Source organism: Cydia splendana, chromosome 25, assembly GCF_910591565.1.
Source record: "Cydia splendana chromosome 25, ilCydSple1.2, whole genome shotgun sequence".
Classification (NCBI taxonomy): Eukaryota; Metazoa; Arthropoda; class Insecta; order Lepidoptera; family Tortricidae; genus Cydia; species Cydia splendana.
Genome location: NC_085984.1, coordinates 969845 through 989856, shown reverse-complemented (window position 1 = coordinate 989856; position 20012 = coordinate 969845). Strand labels below are relative to the sequence as shown.

The following is a 20012-nucleotide window of genomic DNA, read 5'->3' as shown; positions in this document are numbered from 1 at the left end:
ATAGTACCACTCGTTTTTCCAAAACCGGCGAATTTCACTGGCAGACCGAATAAAGACTTATAGTCTAACGCTAATACTTTCGCGTGTTTCTTTGGGATTTTTTCAACTAAAACCAATCCTATGTCATCTCTTGGCCCCATCTCCCATCCGTTCTCTGTCATCGCCGGAATATTAGACGTCGGTGGAGTGAATATTTTTATTATATCAGTATTTAATGATGTCTTAGTTGGTGGTAAAGTAAAATCTCCATATCTTACAGCCAGTTGGAAATCCGTCATAAAGCAGTGTGCGGCTGTTAGCACCCAGTTTTCGGCAATTAGACTTCCACTACATATTCTAAAAGTAAATTGTGGAATTACTTTTAAGTATAACAGCACAATGTAAGGAAATTCGTTTTCCGTGTCGGGTTTTCCTTTGTATATACGTAGAGGGCCCGCAGCTAATGTGGCACTTAAGAGTACTGACACTATAATAGCGAGTTTCATCATCTTGCTGGGACAATCTTTGGTCAATTCTTCTTGGGAAAGTTCATGCGCGAATTGTCGCAAGAATTCCGGATTTTTGCATAACCGATTTGATTCCTGGCTGGACGTAAAAATGTTTTCTTTTTTCTTTGAATGCCCACGGTTTCTCTTATCTCCGTAGAAAAGGCCTCGTGGTTTCTGATTTACTATCGACTGCCAATATATTTTATTGCATTATAATGTTGAATAAAACAGCGATAAGCGCTGAACACGTGAAACAACTACAACAGAAGTGATTTTTCTCGATTTCTTAATATTTTTATTACAAAAGAGAATGAGGATAATCGAGGAAACTTTAAGAATATGCAAGTTTGCATCCTTTGCCATCGTATTTTCTCGGAAACGTTCGTATTTGTCATCCTATTCAGTCATCCTCAGTACTTTTTGTACTGATACTGATTGTAATGGGCATTTCTATTTAAAGTTATACTCCCAACTTGCATGTTAGATTTTGGAATTTTTAGATTATTTCCACTCAGAATCACGAGCTCATTCGATCCTAATACAAAAAATGTCCCCGAAATTTCATTCTAATTTTTATTGTCCGTTTTGTTACGGTCATAGAAGGTTGTATTGTACCTATTGAAAACCGTAACCAAATGGATCATAAAATTCCGGGACATGTTTTCTCTCAGTAAAATTGGAACAAGCTCGTGAATCTGAGTAGAAATAATATAAAAATTCCCTATTCTAACACAAAAAAAATATGTTAGTATGTCTCACAACAGTTTAAGTTCGACAAAAAAATTTGGTACAACTTTAAATAGAAATGCTCAAATAGCAAAACACTTTCGTGCGTTTCCGTGAAAACATCTTGGTATAGGATTATTCACTACATCTGTAAAATAATCTGTGTATGTTTTAGGTGAAGTGTACGCTCCTCGCATGTCCCACTACTCCGACACGTTCGAGAGGTCACTCCGAAAGTACCCGTCCGTGTCTCCGGAACGCTCGGCCGAAGTGTTTGAACGCCTGGTCACCTACGCCATGCCTAGGGCCTGTAAGTTGGCTGTAGTTTATAAGGGGTCACTCCTAAAGTATCCATCCGTGTCTCCGGAACGATCGGCCGAAGTGTTTGAACGCCTGGTCACCTACGCCATGCCGAGGGCCTGTAAGTTGGCTGTAGTTTATAAGGGGTCACTCCGAAAGTATCCGTCCATGTCTCCCGAACGCTCGGCCGAAGTGTTTGAGCGCCTGGTCACCTACGCACTGCCGAGGGCCTGTAAGTTGGCTGTAGTTTATAAGGGGTCACTCCTAAAGTATTCATCCGTGTCTCCGGAACGCTCGGCCGAAGTGTTTGAGCGCCTGGTCACCTACGCCGTGCCGAGGGCCTGTAAGTTGGCTGTAGTTTATAAGGGGTCACTCCGAAAGTATCCATCCGTGTCTCCGGAACGCTCGGCCGAAGTGTTTGAACGCCTGGTCACCTACGCCGTGCCGAGGGCCTGTAAGTTGGCTGTAGTTTATAAGGGGTCACTCCTAAAGTATCCGTCCGTCTCTCCCGAACGCTTGGCCGAAGTGTTTGAGCGCCTGGTCACCTACGCACTGCCGAGGGCCTGTAAGGGGTCACTACGACAGGGGGGTCCAAAAACCTAGAAATTCGTGTGATTTAATTAATGGATGACCCCTAAGTCGAGTAACATTACATCATACTTGCCAACATTTACATGTTGTTTTTATATGTTATTACAAAAATTCAAGTTAGGTATTCGAGTTTTGCATGTTGTAAATTCTATTAATGATAAATTAGGTTTAAATTTAAAAAAGATAAAAGATAAAAAATAGATTATTCAAATAGGCATATTACAACGCGCTTATGAACGTCAAATAAACCTAAACCGGCTCCAACTGTACACCTCTGCCCCGAGAAGATTTGAATATTTGAAGATTTGATTTTTTTAAATTGTATTAAGTAATGTTAGTTTCTGAGCAACATAACTGTTATTATTCATTAATGGAAATTGTGTGGCTTGTGAAAATGCTATCTGATTTAGGTACTATATGTGTTGTTTTTGCCTGTTTGTTTCCCAAAGGTTTAAATAATTAAATAAATTACTGTAAACTGAAATAAATGTCATATACTAAGAAAAAGTGACCAAGGCCTCTAGTGCCCCAGGCTGGAATCGAACTCGAGAAGGCTTCAGTAAGAAGTGCATATACTTGGAAAATTTGGCCTATGCCGCTGTGACCCGGTGGCCGAGTGGTTTAGGCATCTGCCGCGATAGCAGAGGACGCTGGTTCGATTCCAGCCTGGGGCACTAGAGGCCTTGGTCACTTTTTCTTAGTATATGACATTTATTTCGGTTTATAATTTATATAGTAGTGTTTCTACTTGATAAAAACAAATTAAAATATTTTTCTGAAATAATTTAATTTGTTCAAATACTTTAGTAAATTACTGTAAAGTCTGGATAATAGGCAATTGCCGATTTTTATCATTACCAGGGGGCCTAGCCAAGAATGGCCAAGTAGACAATCGTACATAAACAAACGCCAGACGAAAGGAAAAATGTATTGGGATTCGGCATGACAGAGGAGTCCGCTGGATGCGGGTGGCGCAGGACCGGTCATTGTGGCACTCTTTGGGGGAGGCCTATGTCGAGCAGTGGACGTCTTCTGGCTGATATGATGATGATGATGATGATGATGACAGAGGCTACGAAAAGTCACTTGACTAATTTCCAGAACCCGTTATCACTTATCAGTGGTGAAATTTTATTAAATTTTATGGGTTGGCATTGGCACTCACTCCCCCACCATGCGGGTAAAATTCCGCAAGCTATTGGGCAAAAGTACGCATGTGGGGTAATTGTTCGCATCAAGAAAATTTCTATGGAATTGTCAATAAAATCAAGTTTAACGAATATTTATCAAATTGTCTGATATCCACGTACTAATTTAAGAATATTATAAATAACTATTAATACTTTACTTAAGATATTGAATAGTGCTTGATTATTACATCAAAACTTGACTAAAATCATTATTATATGTACATCAATAATGCGACGTGTGTCGAACTGCTTTCACTTTGCGTCAGCAGCTCACGTGGTTCCAAAATATCGACACAAAGGACATCAAATCCTGCTAATACGCACTTCGCTCCCATCACCTTTGCCGGTGAACGGCACACCGCGATCTCTTACCCACGGCGTACTCTTACCCCGAATGACTCTATACATGTTTTTAAATATGTGCAGTGTCAACCCTTGCATTTTCAATAAAATTTCACCACTGATAACGGGGTCTGCTAATTTCAATACACTTTTAACGTTTCGATCGGCGTTTTCTACCAACTATTGTCATGTTGGCTAGCCCTCCAGTTATTCCATTTTTTAGCCCGTTCCCCCCGCCACTCCCCGCAACGGGAGCCCATCCGTCCCAAGACCTATGAAGAGACCATCAAATACAGGCCCAGGGCTCCCGAGGAAGACCCGACAAGAGACAGGAGGGATGATTTGAGGTAATCTTTAAATCTTACCTAACATTTACTTATTTGAGTCGATTTTTATTTTTGACGTGATAAAGTCTTATAAATCGATGAACACCGGTAGCATGCACGAAAAAGTGTCACGTTGTGGACAGATCTCCATGGTAACGTTGTGGATATGTCGCAGTCGGATCGTATAATCCGCCATATTACATTACAGCTAGCCGTTTTCAAAAACAGGGCCGTTTTGAAATGCGGCGGTTTAACGATTAGCCGGATTGAATGCGGCTGAATGAGAATCCGCCGGAATGTATTCGGCGCCATACGTTCTTCAACACAGCTAGCCGTAATGTAATACAGCGAGTCATTAGCCGCCGCTTTGACAGTTTTTAGTTCCCATTTTTAACACCCGTGGCGCTGCCTGACAAACGCTGGGGTGTCCATCAAATCTGGAGTTCGTCGGACTGTTTCTTTTCAAAAAACATTTCTTTCGCAACTTAACTAGACGGAGCCCCGCTTCGCGGGGCCCTTATTTCTGAGCGGTTTGCCCTTCGGGCATCTGAAGCTACCTAACGAACCTAACCTACCTGCCTATTGATTTAGTGAGACGTCCATGAAAACATTACATTTTGGGGAAAAAAGCGTAGGTAGGTAAGTAGGTTAGGTTCGTTAGGTAGCTTCAGATGCCCGAAGGGCAAACCGCCCAGAAATAGGAGCCCCGCTTGCGGGGCTCCGTCTATTTAAGTTGTGAAGGAAATGGTTTGGAAAAGAAACACATGTAGTGCGGTGGGACCATGGTAAAAATAAATTAAATTGCAAACATTGTCAAACTCCGGTTACGTAGGCGACCGAAAGAACTGGTCACTCTACAATCTAAAATAGTAGTACGATGCGGCTAAACGTAGGCCGCCTTATTGAAGAACGTATCGCAATGACAATCCGGCTAATCGTCGAACCGCCGCATTTCAAAACGCCCCTGTTTTTGAAAACGGCTAGCCGTAATGTAATACGGCGGATTATACGATCTGACTACGACAGATAGATCTCCATGGTAACGTACTTAGGGCCAACGTTTTTTTATGACGTTATCACGCAAAATTATCGTCCGTAAACCGACTTTACAGACTACCACATTTTTGTCGTTTCCTTTTTCTTAAAATTTCGATAAAATTTGGTGACTAGATTGAGTTCCCTACACTGTACTTTATGTAAGCCCAAACTAACTTATATGGAAAACATTAACATTACTAAAATATATGGAATTATTAGGTTATAGGTATCGTAGAATAAGTTGCTGAGGCAAGCTCCTATTTAAAAGTCATGAATATATCTTCTTTAGATGTACAACTCAATTTCTTAGTCTTTGTTTCTAAATTTAAGGTTTATCTGTAAAAAATGCTTTACACTATCTGTTAATCTGTAAAAAATGCTTTACACTATTTGTTAACTCTGCTGCCTAAAATGTTCTATGATATGTTATGTCTAATTCATTGTAGGTGAAATTGGCATTGTGGTAACTGACATTTTGTCTTGCAGAGAAGCCAGTAAGCAAACGTACACGAAGCACGGCGACATCAGGCAGATCCGGGAGACGACCAGGAGACTCCATAAGAGTCTCAAAAGTACATCTTCCTTTGTAAGTATACGCTAGTTCAACTTACAGGCAAGCTGGAAGCAACGAGGAGTATCACCAAAGAGGAGTAATGCATCGCAAGATATCTTTTCAGGGGTTTAGCCAAGATAACAGTCGCAAATCAGCAAATGCCAAATGCTATTGGCGTTTTCCTAAGGTTTGTCATATTGGCTAGGACCCAGTCCGAGTTGGCTGTCTAAAGTTATTCAACGCGGGAATACCGAGCGTTATAGGCCGCTCTTTACACTGGTCTCGACCAGGAATGTTTTTTTTTTGCGCTTTAATCTGTATTTTGAAAAGCATGAGAATAAAACAATGTTTATTTCATTTATCGAATGGAGACATTAGACACATTAGCAAAATGCAAGGACCTAAAACTCGAATTCCGCTAAGCAGTGTAAGTAATGTATGATTATACCTTGTATGATCTCATACTCATTTTGAGGCAATGATTCCTTTGAAAGTAGCTCAAAAACTCATGTGATTTACGTCACAGACACTTTCTAAAGAGAACCATCCAGTTACCTTCGTCCCCCTTCATTCTTTGGTCAATTCGCAGACGCACACACATACACTGTCAACGTACCTGGATAGAATCGACCATGAATGCGACACACCGATCCAGGAGACTTCGGAGACTGAACATGAAGACACGCAGCCTTCGCAGGAGTTTGTGAGTCATGGGAGCCGGGGGTCCGCTTGACAACTGGTCCCAAGAATTGACGTAGGCACTAGTTTTCACGAAAGCGACTGCCATCTGACCTTCCAACCCAGAGGGGATTAGTCCGGTTTGCTCACGATGTTTTTCTTCACCGCAAAGCATCTGGTAATATCAAATGATATTATGTACAAAATAGTTCCGAAAAACTCATTGGTACGAGCCAGCGGGGTTTGAACCCGCGACCTCCGGATTGAAAGTCACTCGCTCTTACCGCTAGGCCACCAGCGCTTCTTTGTGAGTCGAATGAAACTTCTTTTTTATAGCAGTACAGTAGCTTAAACACCCCACCCCACCCCAGACACACTCACCCCAGAGCAAAAGCATGAACAAGTCTATTGAGAACCAATCATCATCATCATCGTCATTGGCCACAGCATCTTTGCAGATGATAGTTGCAGCGACTAAGGAGGTATTTCGTACCCTTGGTGCAATAAAGCCACATGTTTATACCAAAATCGATTTTATCTCGCGAAAGTTACACAAATGTTGTATACTATCAAAAACAAAAATCCTTTTTTCTGTATCTTCATTAGTTTCTTAAATAAAGTAAGCGAACACCGACGCATGTGATTAGTTGAACATGAAACAAAGCCGCTACCGCACGTGCGTCGTTGTTTCCCGATGTTACCGCGAGCGCCGTAGCTGCGCACGCGACGATGTAAATTGAAGTAAATTCAGTTGCGTCTGTGTTACCGGGCGAGGAGGATGTTTCGCAAGTCGCACCAAAATTGGCAAAAATGGATACAGTAAATAGTGGAAATATACTTAAGTGACTTATTTCTTTATTAAATGTGTTTTTTCAATTACGGTATTTATATGCACTTATGGCTTTGTTGCGCTAAAAAAAGGAATTTGGAATACTAGTTGTATAAGCACTTATGTTGTTTTTTACGGGTTTATGTTTATTTACTTAACAATTTTATGACTTGAAATAAAAATATAAAAATTAAACAGCTCCTATTATTGCACTTGCGTCCCTCCACTAAAATAACATTTCGGTAAATAAAGATGCATGTACACATACTTCATGCGGATATCCATGCAATAAAGACGCATGTCTACTTACGTTTGCTATAGTTTGGGACAATAAAGCCGTAAGTACACATGCAACCCACGATTTCCGAAAATAATTAAATAATTAGAATAACCCACATCGTATTAAATAGAGTACATTTATATAACAGTTATTGTAAAATTTTATAAACCTAACATTAAGCATAAGAAAGATATTTACAAATTTTGATTGACAGAATTTTTAAACCTCTCGCCTGAAAAGTCATCATTATGCAGATGTGGCTTTATTGCACCAAGGGTGCGATTTTGAGGAGGTAGTCTACAGCCTACATCGACTGCGATGACTGTATGGTATAGATAGACCAATGGCCAATCGGCATTTTTTTGAGAACCAATAGCTATATTTTCTAAGAATTGTAATATATTTTCACGACACCAGCTTGTAAAGGCTCTCTTTATTCTTCAAAAACTGATTAAAAATTTGCATTTTATCACAAGAGCGGTAAAGGAATCCGATGCAAATATTGAGTACCTATTAGGTAGTATTAGTCGCCGGCTCATAATGGCCGGTACTGTGGTGTGATGCAATTATGTTTTGATTTTATTCAAAGGAACAAATCTCACACTACTTATTTGATTCCTTGATTAATATTCAACATTCAATAATTACCTACTAGGGTATTTGTTGAATATTAATTGTAATATAATTCAACATAAATAATTATATTGTAAATACTCTCCCGCATATATCCATGTGAGTAGCTAGCCTGCAGTACACCACACAACCTTAATGTATCACTTTAATGTTTCAGAGCTACCCAGTGAATACCACAGTACAAGGTAAATATGAATTACACAGCAATATACCTATGCGTAATAAATGCGGCACTATGGTCGTACTAACCCATTCGGCTGTTTTCAGCCGCCGTCTCCACCACCTCACTAGGGGTGGAAGCCAAACCATTACCCAATCCTATCAAACGTACAGTAAGCATTATTTTGTTTGTTATACTTTTAGCATGTACCTTAATCGCTCTTTGGGGTTGCTCCCAAATGTCTGAAGATCTTGTTCGTGACCCTGGAGACGATAAGTTCGATCCGAAAGTAAAGAAATGTCGTTATAACAATGTGTAGCTGATGTTCATATTACTATAACATCTCAGTTCATCGACATACACTAGGAATAGAAATGGGCTTAAAAGAGATCCTTGAGGTACTCCCATTGCCATCGCTATTTGGGCCTAATTTTCTCAATTTATTTTTTAGTACCTTTTGATTGGAGCCTGTGCCCAGTAGTGGGGCATATATATAGGCTATAGTTTGTTATATTTATATTATACCTTTTAATTTCTCTCTGTGTGTGAATCAGTGAATGCATATAACCATGGAAACATTCTGTCCGCTCAATTATGACCCAACGCAAACTACCCCGCGATAGGCGGTACTTACAAACTGCTCGATTGGCAATCTCAGTACGACCGAGATGACAGTCAGTGACAAATGGCTAAATTGATTTATAAAAACAACGTTTTTTTGTAATTAAAAATATCTTCATGTGTCGTGAAGTGGTGCAGAAGTTATTTTAGTTCATACCAAGGACAGTGGAATCACTTTTCACTTGTAGTAAACAGATAACTTCAGTAAAATTTGGAATAAACATGACGATATTTTTTCAATAATACCGTGCTAAGCGGGGGGTGGGCAGCAGCGCCCCCTGCAGAACAATTACTGAACTGCGATCCCCAACCCGCATGCCCAGCGTGGGGATTACGGGCATTACCCCCAAATGAAAAGACACGCCAAACGAAAATGGCCCCCAGTTCCCGGCCGCCTCGCTATTCCTGGCCATGGCAGCGGCCACTGTAACGGCGGGGCAAGGGGTGCTAAGAATCCCCGGGCTACATTAGGCTGCCATTCATTACAAAATTTGACCCTGGCTACGTTTAACGGACGCACTCTGAGGCTTGACCACCATCTAGCGCAGTTGGAAGTGGAGTTAGAGAACATTAAATGGCATGTTCTAGGGTTATGTGAAGTCCGTAGAGAGGGGGAGGACACCGTAACCCTAGACTCGGGCCACCTTCTCTACTTTCGCGAGGGTGACAAAACATCCCAGGGTGGTGTAGGTTTCCTCGTCAATAAGGCCCTCTCTAACAACGTTGAAGAAATCTCCAGTGTGTCGACCAGGGTAGCGTACCTGATCCTTCGGCTGTCGAAGCGCTACAGCATGAAGGTAATTCAGGTTTACGCACCGACCTCGGCACACTCGGATGATGAAGTGGAGGATATGTACGAACACATATCCAAAGCCTTGCACAACACCACTAAGGCCCACTTCAATGTTGTTATGGGGGACTTTAACGGCAAGGTGGGAACCCAGACTGGCAACGAATCCCGGATAGGCTCGCATGGTTACGGAGTTAGGAATCACAGGGGGCAAATGCTTGTCAACTTCCTTGAGAAAGAGGGACTGTTCTTAATGAACTCCTTCTTTAAGAAACAGCCTCAAAGGAAGTGAACATGGCAAAGCCCCGACACTGTGACTAAAAATGAGATCGACTTCATCATAACGGATAGCAGGCACATATTCAGAGATGTCTCAGTGATCAACAGGTTCAATACCGGATCTGATCACCGACTCCTCCGAGGCTCTCTGAATATCAACTTGAAGCTTGAAAGAAACCGTCTGATGAAGTCCACGCTCCGCCCTAACTCAATCCAAATCATGGCGGGTACTGAGAAGTTCCAGCAGCTTCTCAGGGATAGATTTGTTGCCTTGGAACCCACCGATGACGCTGACGAAACCCTACATAATCTGGTCGAAACTCTGAGGGATGAGGGCGTCAAATTCTGCGGAACGCAGCGGACTGGCAAGAAATCCAAACTCTCGGCTGAGACCCTCGGATTGATGACAAAAAGACGGGAAACTACCCAAGCGACTTCGTCGGAGAGGTCAGACCTGAACAAGCGAATAGCGAAGATGGTACGGCGCGACCTTCGGAGCTCCAACACACGCCTCATTAAAGAGGCGATAGAGCGAAACCGAGGGTCCAAAGTATTCACTCAGCAGCTTGGCAGGATGACGAAGCTTAAAACGCGCGCCGGGAGGACCGTATTGTCGAAGCCGGAGATCTCCGCCGAGATTGAGGATTTCTATGGCCGATTATACGCTGCACATGCCCCTCATTCCCGACGAGACGACCACGATTCCAGAGCCACCCTGACACGCCACTACACCGACGAACTGCCAGACATCAGCCAAGACGAGATCGTGTTAGCTCTGAGGCAGCTTAAAAATGGAAAAGCCCCCGGTGAGGACGGAATAACATCAGAGCTTTTGAAAGCTGGAGGAGCCCCTGTTATACAGGAATTACAGAACCTCTTCAACGCCGTCCTTCACAGTGGGAGAACTCCAAAGGCGTGGAGCGGGAGTTTGGTGGTGCTCTTTTTTAAGAAGGGGGACAAAACCCTCCTTAAAAATTACAGACCCATCTCGCTCCTGAGCCACGTCTATAAGCTGTTCTCACGAGTGGTCACGAACCGTCTCGCTAGGAGACTCGACGAGTTCCAGCCGCCGGAGCAGGCAGGGTTTCGCGGAGGATATGGCACCATAGACCACATTCACACAGTGAGGCAGATTATACAGAAGTCCGAAGAATATAATCAGCCCCTGTGTCTAGCCTTTGTGGACTATGAGAAGGCCTTTGACTCTGTCGAGACCTGGGCTGTTCTGGAATCCTTACAGCGATGCCAAATAGACTATCGTTATATCGAGGTGTTGAGATGTCTTTACGAAGCCGCCACCATGAGTGTCCAAGTACAGGGTCAGCCGTCTAAACCCATCCAATTGCGAAGAGGAGTGAGACAGGGGGATGTTATATCCCCGAAACTGTTCACAAGCGCGTTGGAAGATATGTTTAAGACGCTGGACTGGAAAGGTAAGGGCATTAACATAAACGGCGACTACATCTCACACCTACGATTCGCAGATGACATAGTCTTAATGGCGGAGTCGCTAGAGGAGCTGAACCGGATGCTGGACGGCCTAGCTGCAGCCTCGCGACGCATCGGTCTTGGCATGAATTTGGATAAAACCAAAGTCATGATCAATGGCCACATTGATCCAATACCGATAGTCGTAAATGGTCACCTTCTTGAAATCGTTTCCGAATACACTTACCTCGGGCAGATTTTGCAGTTAGGTAAAAACAATTTCGAGAAGGAGGCCAAGAGGAGGATCCAGCTGGGCTGGGCAGCGTTTGGGAAACTGCGCCGAGTCTTCTCGTCATCCATACCGCAATGTTTGAAAACAAAAGTTTTCAATCAGTGCGTCCTACCCGTCATGACCTACGGAGCCGAGACATGGACACTCACGGTAGGGTTGGTCCACCAGTTCAAAGTCGCTCAGCGAGCTATGGAGAGAGCTATGCTCGGAGTTTCTCTGAAGGATAGGATTCGTAACGAATACATCCGACAGAGAACCAAAGTTATCGACATAGCTCTAAGAATTAGCAAGCTGAAGTGGCAGTGGGCTGGCCATATCGCACGAAGAACCGACAACCGCTGGGGTAAACGTGTTCTTGAGTGGAGACCGCGACTTGGCAAACGTAATGTAGGACGCCCTCCGACCAGGTGGGATGACGATCTGCGAAAGACTGCAGGCAGATGCTGGATGCGGCAAGCTGAGGACAGGGCGCTATGGCGCTCTTTAGGGGAGGGCTATGTCCAGCAGTGGACTACTATAGCCTGATGATGATGATGATGATGTGCTAAGCTAAAACGTAACAACTGCATACGACTTTCATAATAACATACGACTTTTCAAATTGCGAGGATAATAGGGATGGTTTTATGCCAAATGAAGTAGACTATTTTATTAATTTATGTTTGGTTTAGGTATTTTCTATATATAAAGATAGTAATAAATTCCTTCTTACAGATGTGTATTTTCCTTTTTATTTCATGAGATGGAGCTATAAAAAAACTACCTAGTTATATCAAATTAATAATCAAAGGTATTGTCATTTTACATTACTTTCCATTCAGATTCCCACAAGATGCTATTCGCAGAGAACTATGGAAAAAAGCTGTCCAATTAGAGAGACATGAAATTGAGTGGATGCCTGGCACGATATCTAGAATATGTTCTATTCATGAGATAATCCGTGAGATAATCATACCCGGTCTCCTATATGTAGAATATGTAGATACATTAAACATACTTGATCGGCTATATACATATAAAATATTTCCATTGGAACTGAAAGTGGGGATTTATTGTGACTCCGCCTGTTCAAATATTTTTGACCCGATTCGTGTACCCATGTAAATTTTGCAGGCTGTATAGCCAGTCCGATTTCTAAGATCAAGTTCGCCATACCTGTACTATGGCGTACTTGATCTTAGAAAAACGGACAGACTATACCTGAACGTGACTTCGCACTGCCATATAGATTGATAATAAAATATACAAAATACTTATTATAGCGGAATACATTTATACAACAATGAATATTTACTTATGTTGAGTTAGTCTGTCATTTCACAACAACATTTTAACTAGTTATCTTTTAATCTGCATTAAATTATTATACGTGAATTATTTGACTGGTTCTTCAATGTATGGCATAAACCTATCCCTGTCCAAGTCATTCTAATCAAATATGAACCGCGAACTCTCAGCGGCCAGTACGTACAGCAAGAAGGTTATTAGCGGATTAATGTCGCTGATTGGTAGTTATTGACATTATATGCATTTCATCTCCACTTAGCTGTGTACGTTAGTGTAATAGAGATGACTATTATTTCGTTTACCAGCTTTGATTACAGGCTCTGTAAACGTATCGTCATATTTAAATGTAGGCGTAATTGTGTATGTGTGCTAATTTGGCCCGAGAATTTGAACGGTAATGTTCCCAAAGGCGGTATCCATGGTTATATGCGATCACTGGTGTGAATACTGTGATCTACACACTCAAAAGCTTTAGGAAGGTCATAGAACACAGCAATAGCGCTGCTTTCATTCCCACTCATCTTTTTATTTTTATTTATTTATTTAAACTTTATTGCACAGTTAAAATTGTACAAAAGGTGAACTTAATGCCAGAAGGCATTCTCTACCAGTTAACCCTCCATTTTGCAGATAGCTGTCCCTCTCTCCCCTACGCCAACATCAAGACACAATTTGCCTATCGCAACCAATTCGCTAGGAGTGGAAACCAAACTATCATCCACAAACAGACGTACAGTAAGCATATTTCTATTACTACATCCTACATTCACATTATACATTACTATTGTATGTTTCCATACGCTTAAATTAATAAATAGTAGGTATGTACCATCAGGCGTAAAAGTGCATGGTTTGAATTTATCAATGAATTCATTCACAATTTCTCCATGCGATTTCGCAGCTCACTGTACTTAAATGATAGAAATAAAAATAAAAATCTTCATTCCTCAAATAGGCAAAGCTTATAACAGTGTGCTCATGAATGTAAAAATTACCACGTCTACACTACAGTACAGGATAAGATTCCGACGCAAAAAACTTAATAGGATTCATTTTACCTAATCATTCTACATGAAATCTTAAAAATACACGATAATACAATAGTAGACCGAACAGTGCCCTAAGCGACTATGACTCAGGGGTCATCGAAGTATTAAATTCGATCGTTTTCTGAGTATTTGTGCCACCCTAGAAGTGGTGCCTTAACTGCTTAATTTACGTCTTGGTTAGTCCAGCAATGTGAACGAATGTTAAACAAGACTACTGAGCAAGATGCAAGAACTTCTTTACCGTGCAATACCTTAAGTTAGAAACAAGTAAAGAGCCTTATGATTGGCAGCCAATATTTCTTTCCCATTCTTCTTGCAGATAGCTGTCCCTCTCTCCCCCACGGCCTCGTCAAAATGTATAACTGGAACAGATAACTTCGTAAACCCCTTAGCTAACTCTATTCCGAGACCGCAGCCTTCCCTAGGGGTCGAAACAAATCCATTGTGGGTAAGTAAACGTACAGTAAGTATATCGTTAAAAAAATAAAGCACTAGTAATTAAAATATTATAAGTAAATAAAATATTTTAAATATTTACGCGTCATTAAATCCTAACCTTACTTTTATTACAGATAGCGGTCCCTCTTTCCCCAATCTCCTCCAAACTAACCACACGAGCTCATGACCTGCCCAGCCCTTTCATCACGAGGTCTGTCCAGACCTTCTACTTCCCAGGCAGATCCGTAGAAACCGTCACCAGCAACACAGAACTTCCTAAATGTGAACCCGTTCAAATCATTGCCAATAAAAGTAAGAGTCTTAACGATTTTAGACTGAAAAGGGACTTCAAAAGTGAGATCATAGCCTGGCTTGATGATACCAGTGATCCTAGAATTAAGGAAATACAAGACATTGTGTTGAGGAATTTAAAGTTTAGGTTAGAGGGAGTACCTGTAACTGGAGCAGAGCAGAAGATTAAAGTGAAGATAGGTGATTGTTTAAAGTCTAAAAAAAGAGTTTTAATAGAGCCATCAAGTATTAAACTTAATAAAAAGGAACCTATTAACTCTACTGAAAACCAAGGTGCAATGAAACTCAAAGATTTTGATAAGAATGAATTTAAAGTTGCTATAGACGAATGGTTAAATAACGTTTCTATAAAGATACAGGATAATCTATCGAAGCCAGTGGAAGAAGAACAGAATTTAAATACCTTTGTTGATAGATTAAAATATTTAGCATTTGTAAAATCTAAACGCTGCAGTGAACAGACGATTAGAACAGAGATTTTGGGAATTCTTGATGAGGTACTAGTTGAAGTCAATGCTTGTGAGAAGGCAGCTTTCCTTAGCAAACTTACAGACGCTATAATGCGTAAATTAGACAATACTTTACTGGGGGAAACGAAAACTAAACCTAGTGCGTGTAACAAACCCAATGCAAATATACATCAAAATCAAGCTATTGAAAAAGAAACTAAAAATTCGGCAGGCAAGGAAATGATAGAAGATTTACAGACTCAAAAAGTTCTAAATCCGGATTTGATAAAGCAAACAATAGTCGATTTAGTCGATATTTTAAAAGATTCGGTAAATAATAACATTGGATTAGAAGAAATAGCTTATACTAAGTTCGAGCCAGAAGAAACTTTACCTCAACGAATGGAGAAACGTAGAAGAAAGCTTGCTAAAAAAGCTTTTAATACTCAGCCATTAACTGTTTTTATGGTTCAGAATTTGTCAAGAAATTATGTTTCTAAAACGTCAGGTAAAACAGTGTCGTCTCAACACAGTATTGGGTCGATCATGGACAGGGATATTGAGGAAAATTTAATCCAATTCAAAACACAACTTGCTCAGCAGATAGACCAATGGCTTTCAGATTTAGCTATGTTACAAGCAGAAGATACAGATTTTAGACGAGCAGTAATTCTTGACTTAGCCAATGATATAGTTGAGAGACAAAAATATTTAGAGTTTAACAAAAATAAAACCTCAGCTATAGATGAACTTGAACATTTAAAGTATTTAATATTTAAATGGATGAAAAGGTATGTCGGTGAAGAGAATATGGAAACTGTACATCATGCTGTACAATTGATGGAAATGATAAGGAATATACCAGTACCAATGTTGAGCAGATCCCGAGACCTATTAAAAAAATCTAGCAGTTATTTATGTTGTAAAAAAGCCGACTGTGAACCTGGTACTTCTGCTGACACTAGTAAAGATAGTGTGCAAAATTCTAGATCGGATTCTGGTATACATGATAGAGAGTTATTAAGTTCAGCACCTTCATATATTGTGATAGATAGTGTATTTCTATATAAAAAAAAGAAAAATGATACGAGAAAGCAAAAAGATCCAAAGTCACCAGTTAATCGATCTAATGAACCTAACCTAAGTTTTAATGCAGATAAAATAAATACCGAAAATGTTGTTCAGAATAATGTGAGCCAATCTAGCTGTTTAAACAAAGGAGAACATTCTAGCCAAGATAGTTTCGTATCAAGCAGATCTCAGGATGATTATCATGAATCTAATAGCGATATACGCTGCAAAGACCGTATTCCCGTACCTGGTATTTCTATTAGCATTACCAAAGATGACGTAAATACATCAAAGGTAAACGTAACACGAAGGAAAAATCAAAATGATTCTATATATACAAACTATGTAATACATAACATTACCAATAACACAAGTAATAGAAGAGATAAATCACGAGAAGAAACAAAGGAAGATATACTAATGAAACGAAATAGTTCAATGATTAAGAAGAAGTTTAATAAAACACAAGATTCAAACGCTTCTAAGGTTTTTGTATCTTGCGAAAGTGTGAAATGTGCGCAAAAGGAAAATGATAGCGCTAAATATATTAATCCTGAACCAGGACCCTCTGGATTAGTGACTCCAGTACCTCCTCATTCAGGTAAGGCATCCAGTGCAGCTGACCAGCTGATGGCAGAGTGGCGACCACATCCAGTGTTCACTCCGCCGCAGCCTGGACGACCACTACTCGATAAGGTACACGAAGAATTTAAAGAATACCTCAAGAACTGGTGTGAACAAATCCCGATACCTGCCAATACTTGCGACGAGATTGAAGTAGCAGGAAAATTTAGATTAGGCATTATGAATGGCATTTGGAAAACGATAATGATATTAAAAACGCAGCCGGCGGTGTTTCAGAACAAATTTTACTATGAAGATGTATTAGGGAAAGAGATAGATGGGTTATTAGATTGTTTACCGCAAACACAAGAGTTACAGGAAAAAAAGTACGCTCTTAAATCGCAACTTCTCGATAAGATATCAGAAATGAATGATTTTATTAAAGAGACTGAAACTCCTGATAATTATAAGGAAATGGTAGCCCGGAAAGCTGAACTTTTGAAAGAACAGAAATTAAGGGTAATCACCAGATTAGACCGCGAGCCTCCAGCGAAAATATTTGAAGAAATGCTGAAGTACTGTACTCTAGACGATTTTTTAAGAAAAAGCAATTATAAGGAGACCAATAAAATGTTAGACAAAGCGTATAAAAACAAGTTATTGCAATCGATTCAGGCGTACATGGATGAATTTAAGAAAACTCATGATGGCAAAGAAATGGAAGAACTTTTCGGTGTCTATAAAAAATGCGATATCTTTGAAAAACTTGGCAAAGTTCCCTTGCCGACAGAAGACGAAATAAAGGAAAATGCTGATGAAATTCTTCTAGGGCTTGAAATTGAGGAGTGGATGAAAGATTTACCGATAATTAAGAACGACGATCAAAATGAACAGCGTCAACGTGCAAGATTAAGGGATGCGTTGACGAAAAAAATATATGAAATGGGAAAAAGACGAGTCAGCATTTCTAATTGTTGCGAAGATACCGAAATGAAGCATGAAATTTCTTACTTTCTAGATATGGTTCCACTTGAAAAAGATCAAGATTTGAACATCAACAAGATGGTAGACGAGCTTACCAATAGATTAAAAAACAGAGATGGCGACGGTAGAAGAAAATCGGTAGCATTTCAAGATAGGAGTCGATTACTACACAGAAGTGAGTACACTCTCGGGTCTCCAGTATCAGATATTTATTCACCTGACGATAAATGGGCATTCCAAGGCGACGATGATGCTCAATATCAAAGCAATTTTAAAAATCCTCCTCTATGCTCCACTAGAATCGGGCAGCCAGGCGAATGGGACTTGAGTGACGATCAAGACGCCCAATACAGGGCCATGTTTAAAGATGGCGTGCCGTGTTCTTCAATGATCGAGCCACAAGCTGGCTATGGCCCAGGCTCGCCTATGCCACCAGATTTTCGCCATTCATATGGTCAAGCGCAACATTTTGATTACCCTCCAAGGCAATTCAATGACAGCGCTCGAAGAGGTTCATTCGGTTATTCTGTGCGTGGTTCGGTAGAATATCCTGATGTGATGGGCCACCCAAGGACGCCTCGCCCGGGCTCACATTCACCAGGGTTCTACGAAAGTGCAGGAGCAATGCCGAACGTTCCACCAGACAGCCAGTTCCAATCGTTACATGGAAGTAGAATGTCTGGTGCAGTTCCGCCAGATAGCCAGTTCCAATCGTTACATGGAAGTAGAATGTGTGGTGCAGTTCCACCAGACAGCCAGTTCCAATCGTTACGTGGAAGTAGAATGTCTGGTGCAGTTCCACCAGATAGCCAGTTCCAATCGTTACATGGAAGTAGAATGCCTGGTGGAGTTCCACCAGATATCCAGTTCCAATCGTTACATGGAAGTAGAATGCCTGGTACAGCTTATCAAGGTCCGAGAATGACGGGACAATTCAATCAATCACGGGGTGTAGGATGGATACCGCCAGAGGAAGCATCAGGTTTCGTATCGATCCGTGATGATGTTTCACCCCAAATGTTGCCTCCACGGCAGCGTTTCTCAAATGAACCACCTGCCTTTTCACATCACATATCACAAGCAGAAAGATCTGCAGCCCAAGGGTTTATATCAATGGCAAGCTACGGACACAGGGAGCCACAAGAATTTATTTCGATGGCTTCCAATAGACCAGGTGAAATACAGCCTGCTAGTTACCGTTCATTTCCTCCAAATGAATTCATGCAACCACAACCTGCGGCGTTTATTCCCGAAGAGTCTCGTTGCTCAAGAAGATCAAAACCAGTATCAATTATTGATCCTAGTATGCGACAAGTATCAATTATTGATCCTAGTATGCGACAAGAACCAATTATTGATCCTAGTATGCGACAAGGATTACCGGAAGGCAGTGTTGAAATTGATTATAGTGTGGGACGGGAACCATTTGATGTATCAATTGAGGTCCATGAAGCGCCTCGTTCACGTCGGGAGCTGCAAGATGGAGCAGATCGATTTGTGTCAATGGTTAGCCAACAGCGCCAGAACAGATCTGTTCGGCAACCGAGCCAAAACCAACCCTCTATAAGAATTACTCCGGCTAGAGATCGAACCAATCTGGATGAAATTCAGGAGGCACCAAGCAGGAGCGCCCACTTGTCTCATATTCAACAACCCGAACCAGGTCGCCAGTCTTCACGTCAACCAACCGATAGAATGGAAGCGGCCAGCAGAGAACCCTCGTCTCCACAGAGAGCTAGATTAATAGCTTCAAACGCGCCTTCTACAGAAATAAGCAACCAACCTGCCTTTTATTCAACTCCGAACCAACAAAGCAATCCACCACCTCATAACATTAGAGAGCGAAGACAGTTAGAAAAAGAAAGGGGTCCAGTGAGACGACTTGACATGGACGCAGAAGAGGCTGACGAAGGCGAGGAAAGGTGTCACTGCCGGCAAAGATTCAAGCAATGGAAGGGACATAATTGCCAGACTTGTGATGATTGTTTACAAGGAAGATTCCATCTTTACCCGCACCCGTATCCGTATATGTATCCGCCGTATGGAAGACATCCGCCGTATCCACCACATTGTAGAAGATAAATAATAAAGAAGTTTGTATAAAAAACGCTTCAAAGCATCCAATTTTGGAATAAATAACCAACCGGCGCCTTCTCGCAATCTAAACTGAGGTTCTACCGCGAATATCTAAAATCGAAATTTCGTTATCTGCTACTGTTACTCGAATATGGAAAAGCGATAGAATGATAGAGACACCTTGTGGTAGTAAAGTGGCAGATACCTAACGATATTCCGATTTTGTGAGGTAGGTCCA

The 20012-nt window shown here is 41.1% G+C and overlaps 1 protein-coding gene and 1 non-coding gene across 2 annotated transcripts; both read left to right on the top strand.

The window, feature by feature from the left end:
- Positions 1–2707: 2707 nt before the first annotated feature.
- Positions 2708–2779, top strand: Trnas-cga (transfer RNA serine (anticodon CGA)). The gene has a single exon. It is a non-coding gene; the product is annotated as a tRNA-Ser (tRNA).
- Positions 2780–16573: 13794 nt separating this feature from the next.
- On the top strand, positions 16574–19780 carry LOC134802637 (uncharacterized). Its single transcript, XM_063775272.1, has one exon. The coding sequence runs from the start codon at positions 16589–16591 to the stop codon at positions 19778–19780; it is 3192 nt and encodes a 1063-aa protein (XP_063631342.1). The 5' UTR covers positions 16574–16588.
- Positions 19781–20012: the final 232 nt, after the last annotated feature.

What these genes read in the sequence shown, in the direction of transcription:
- LOC134802637 (XM_063775272.1), top strand. Translation starts at nt 16,589, where the DNA reads ATGATTAAGAAGAAGTTTAATAAAACACAAGATTCAAACGCTTCTAAG.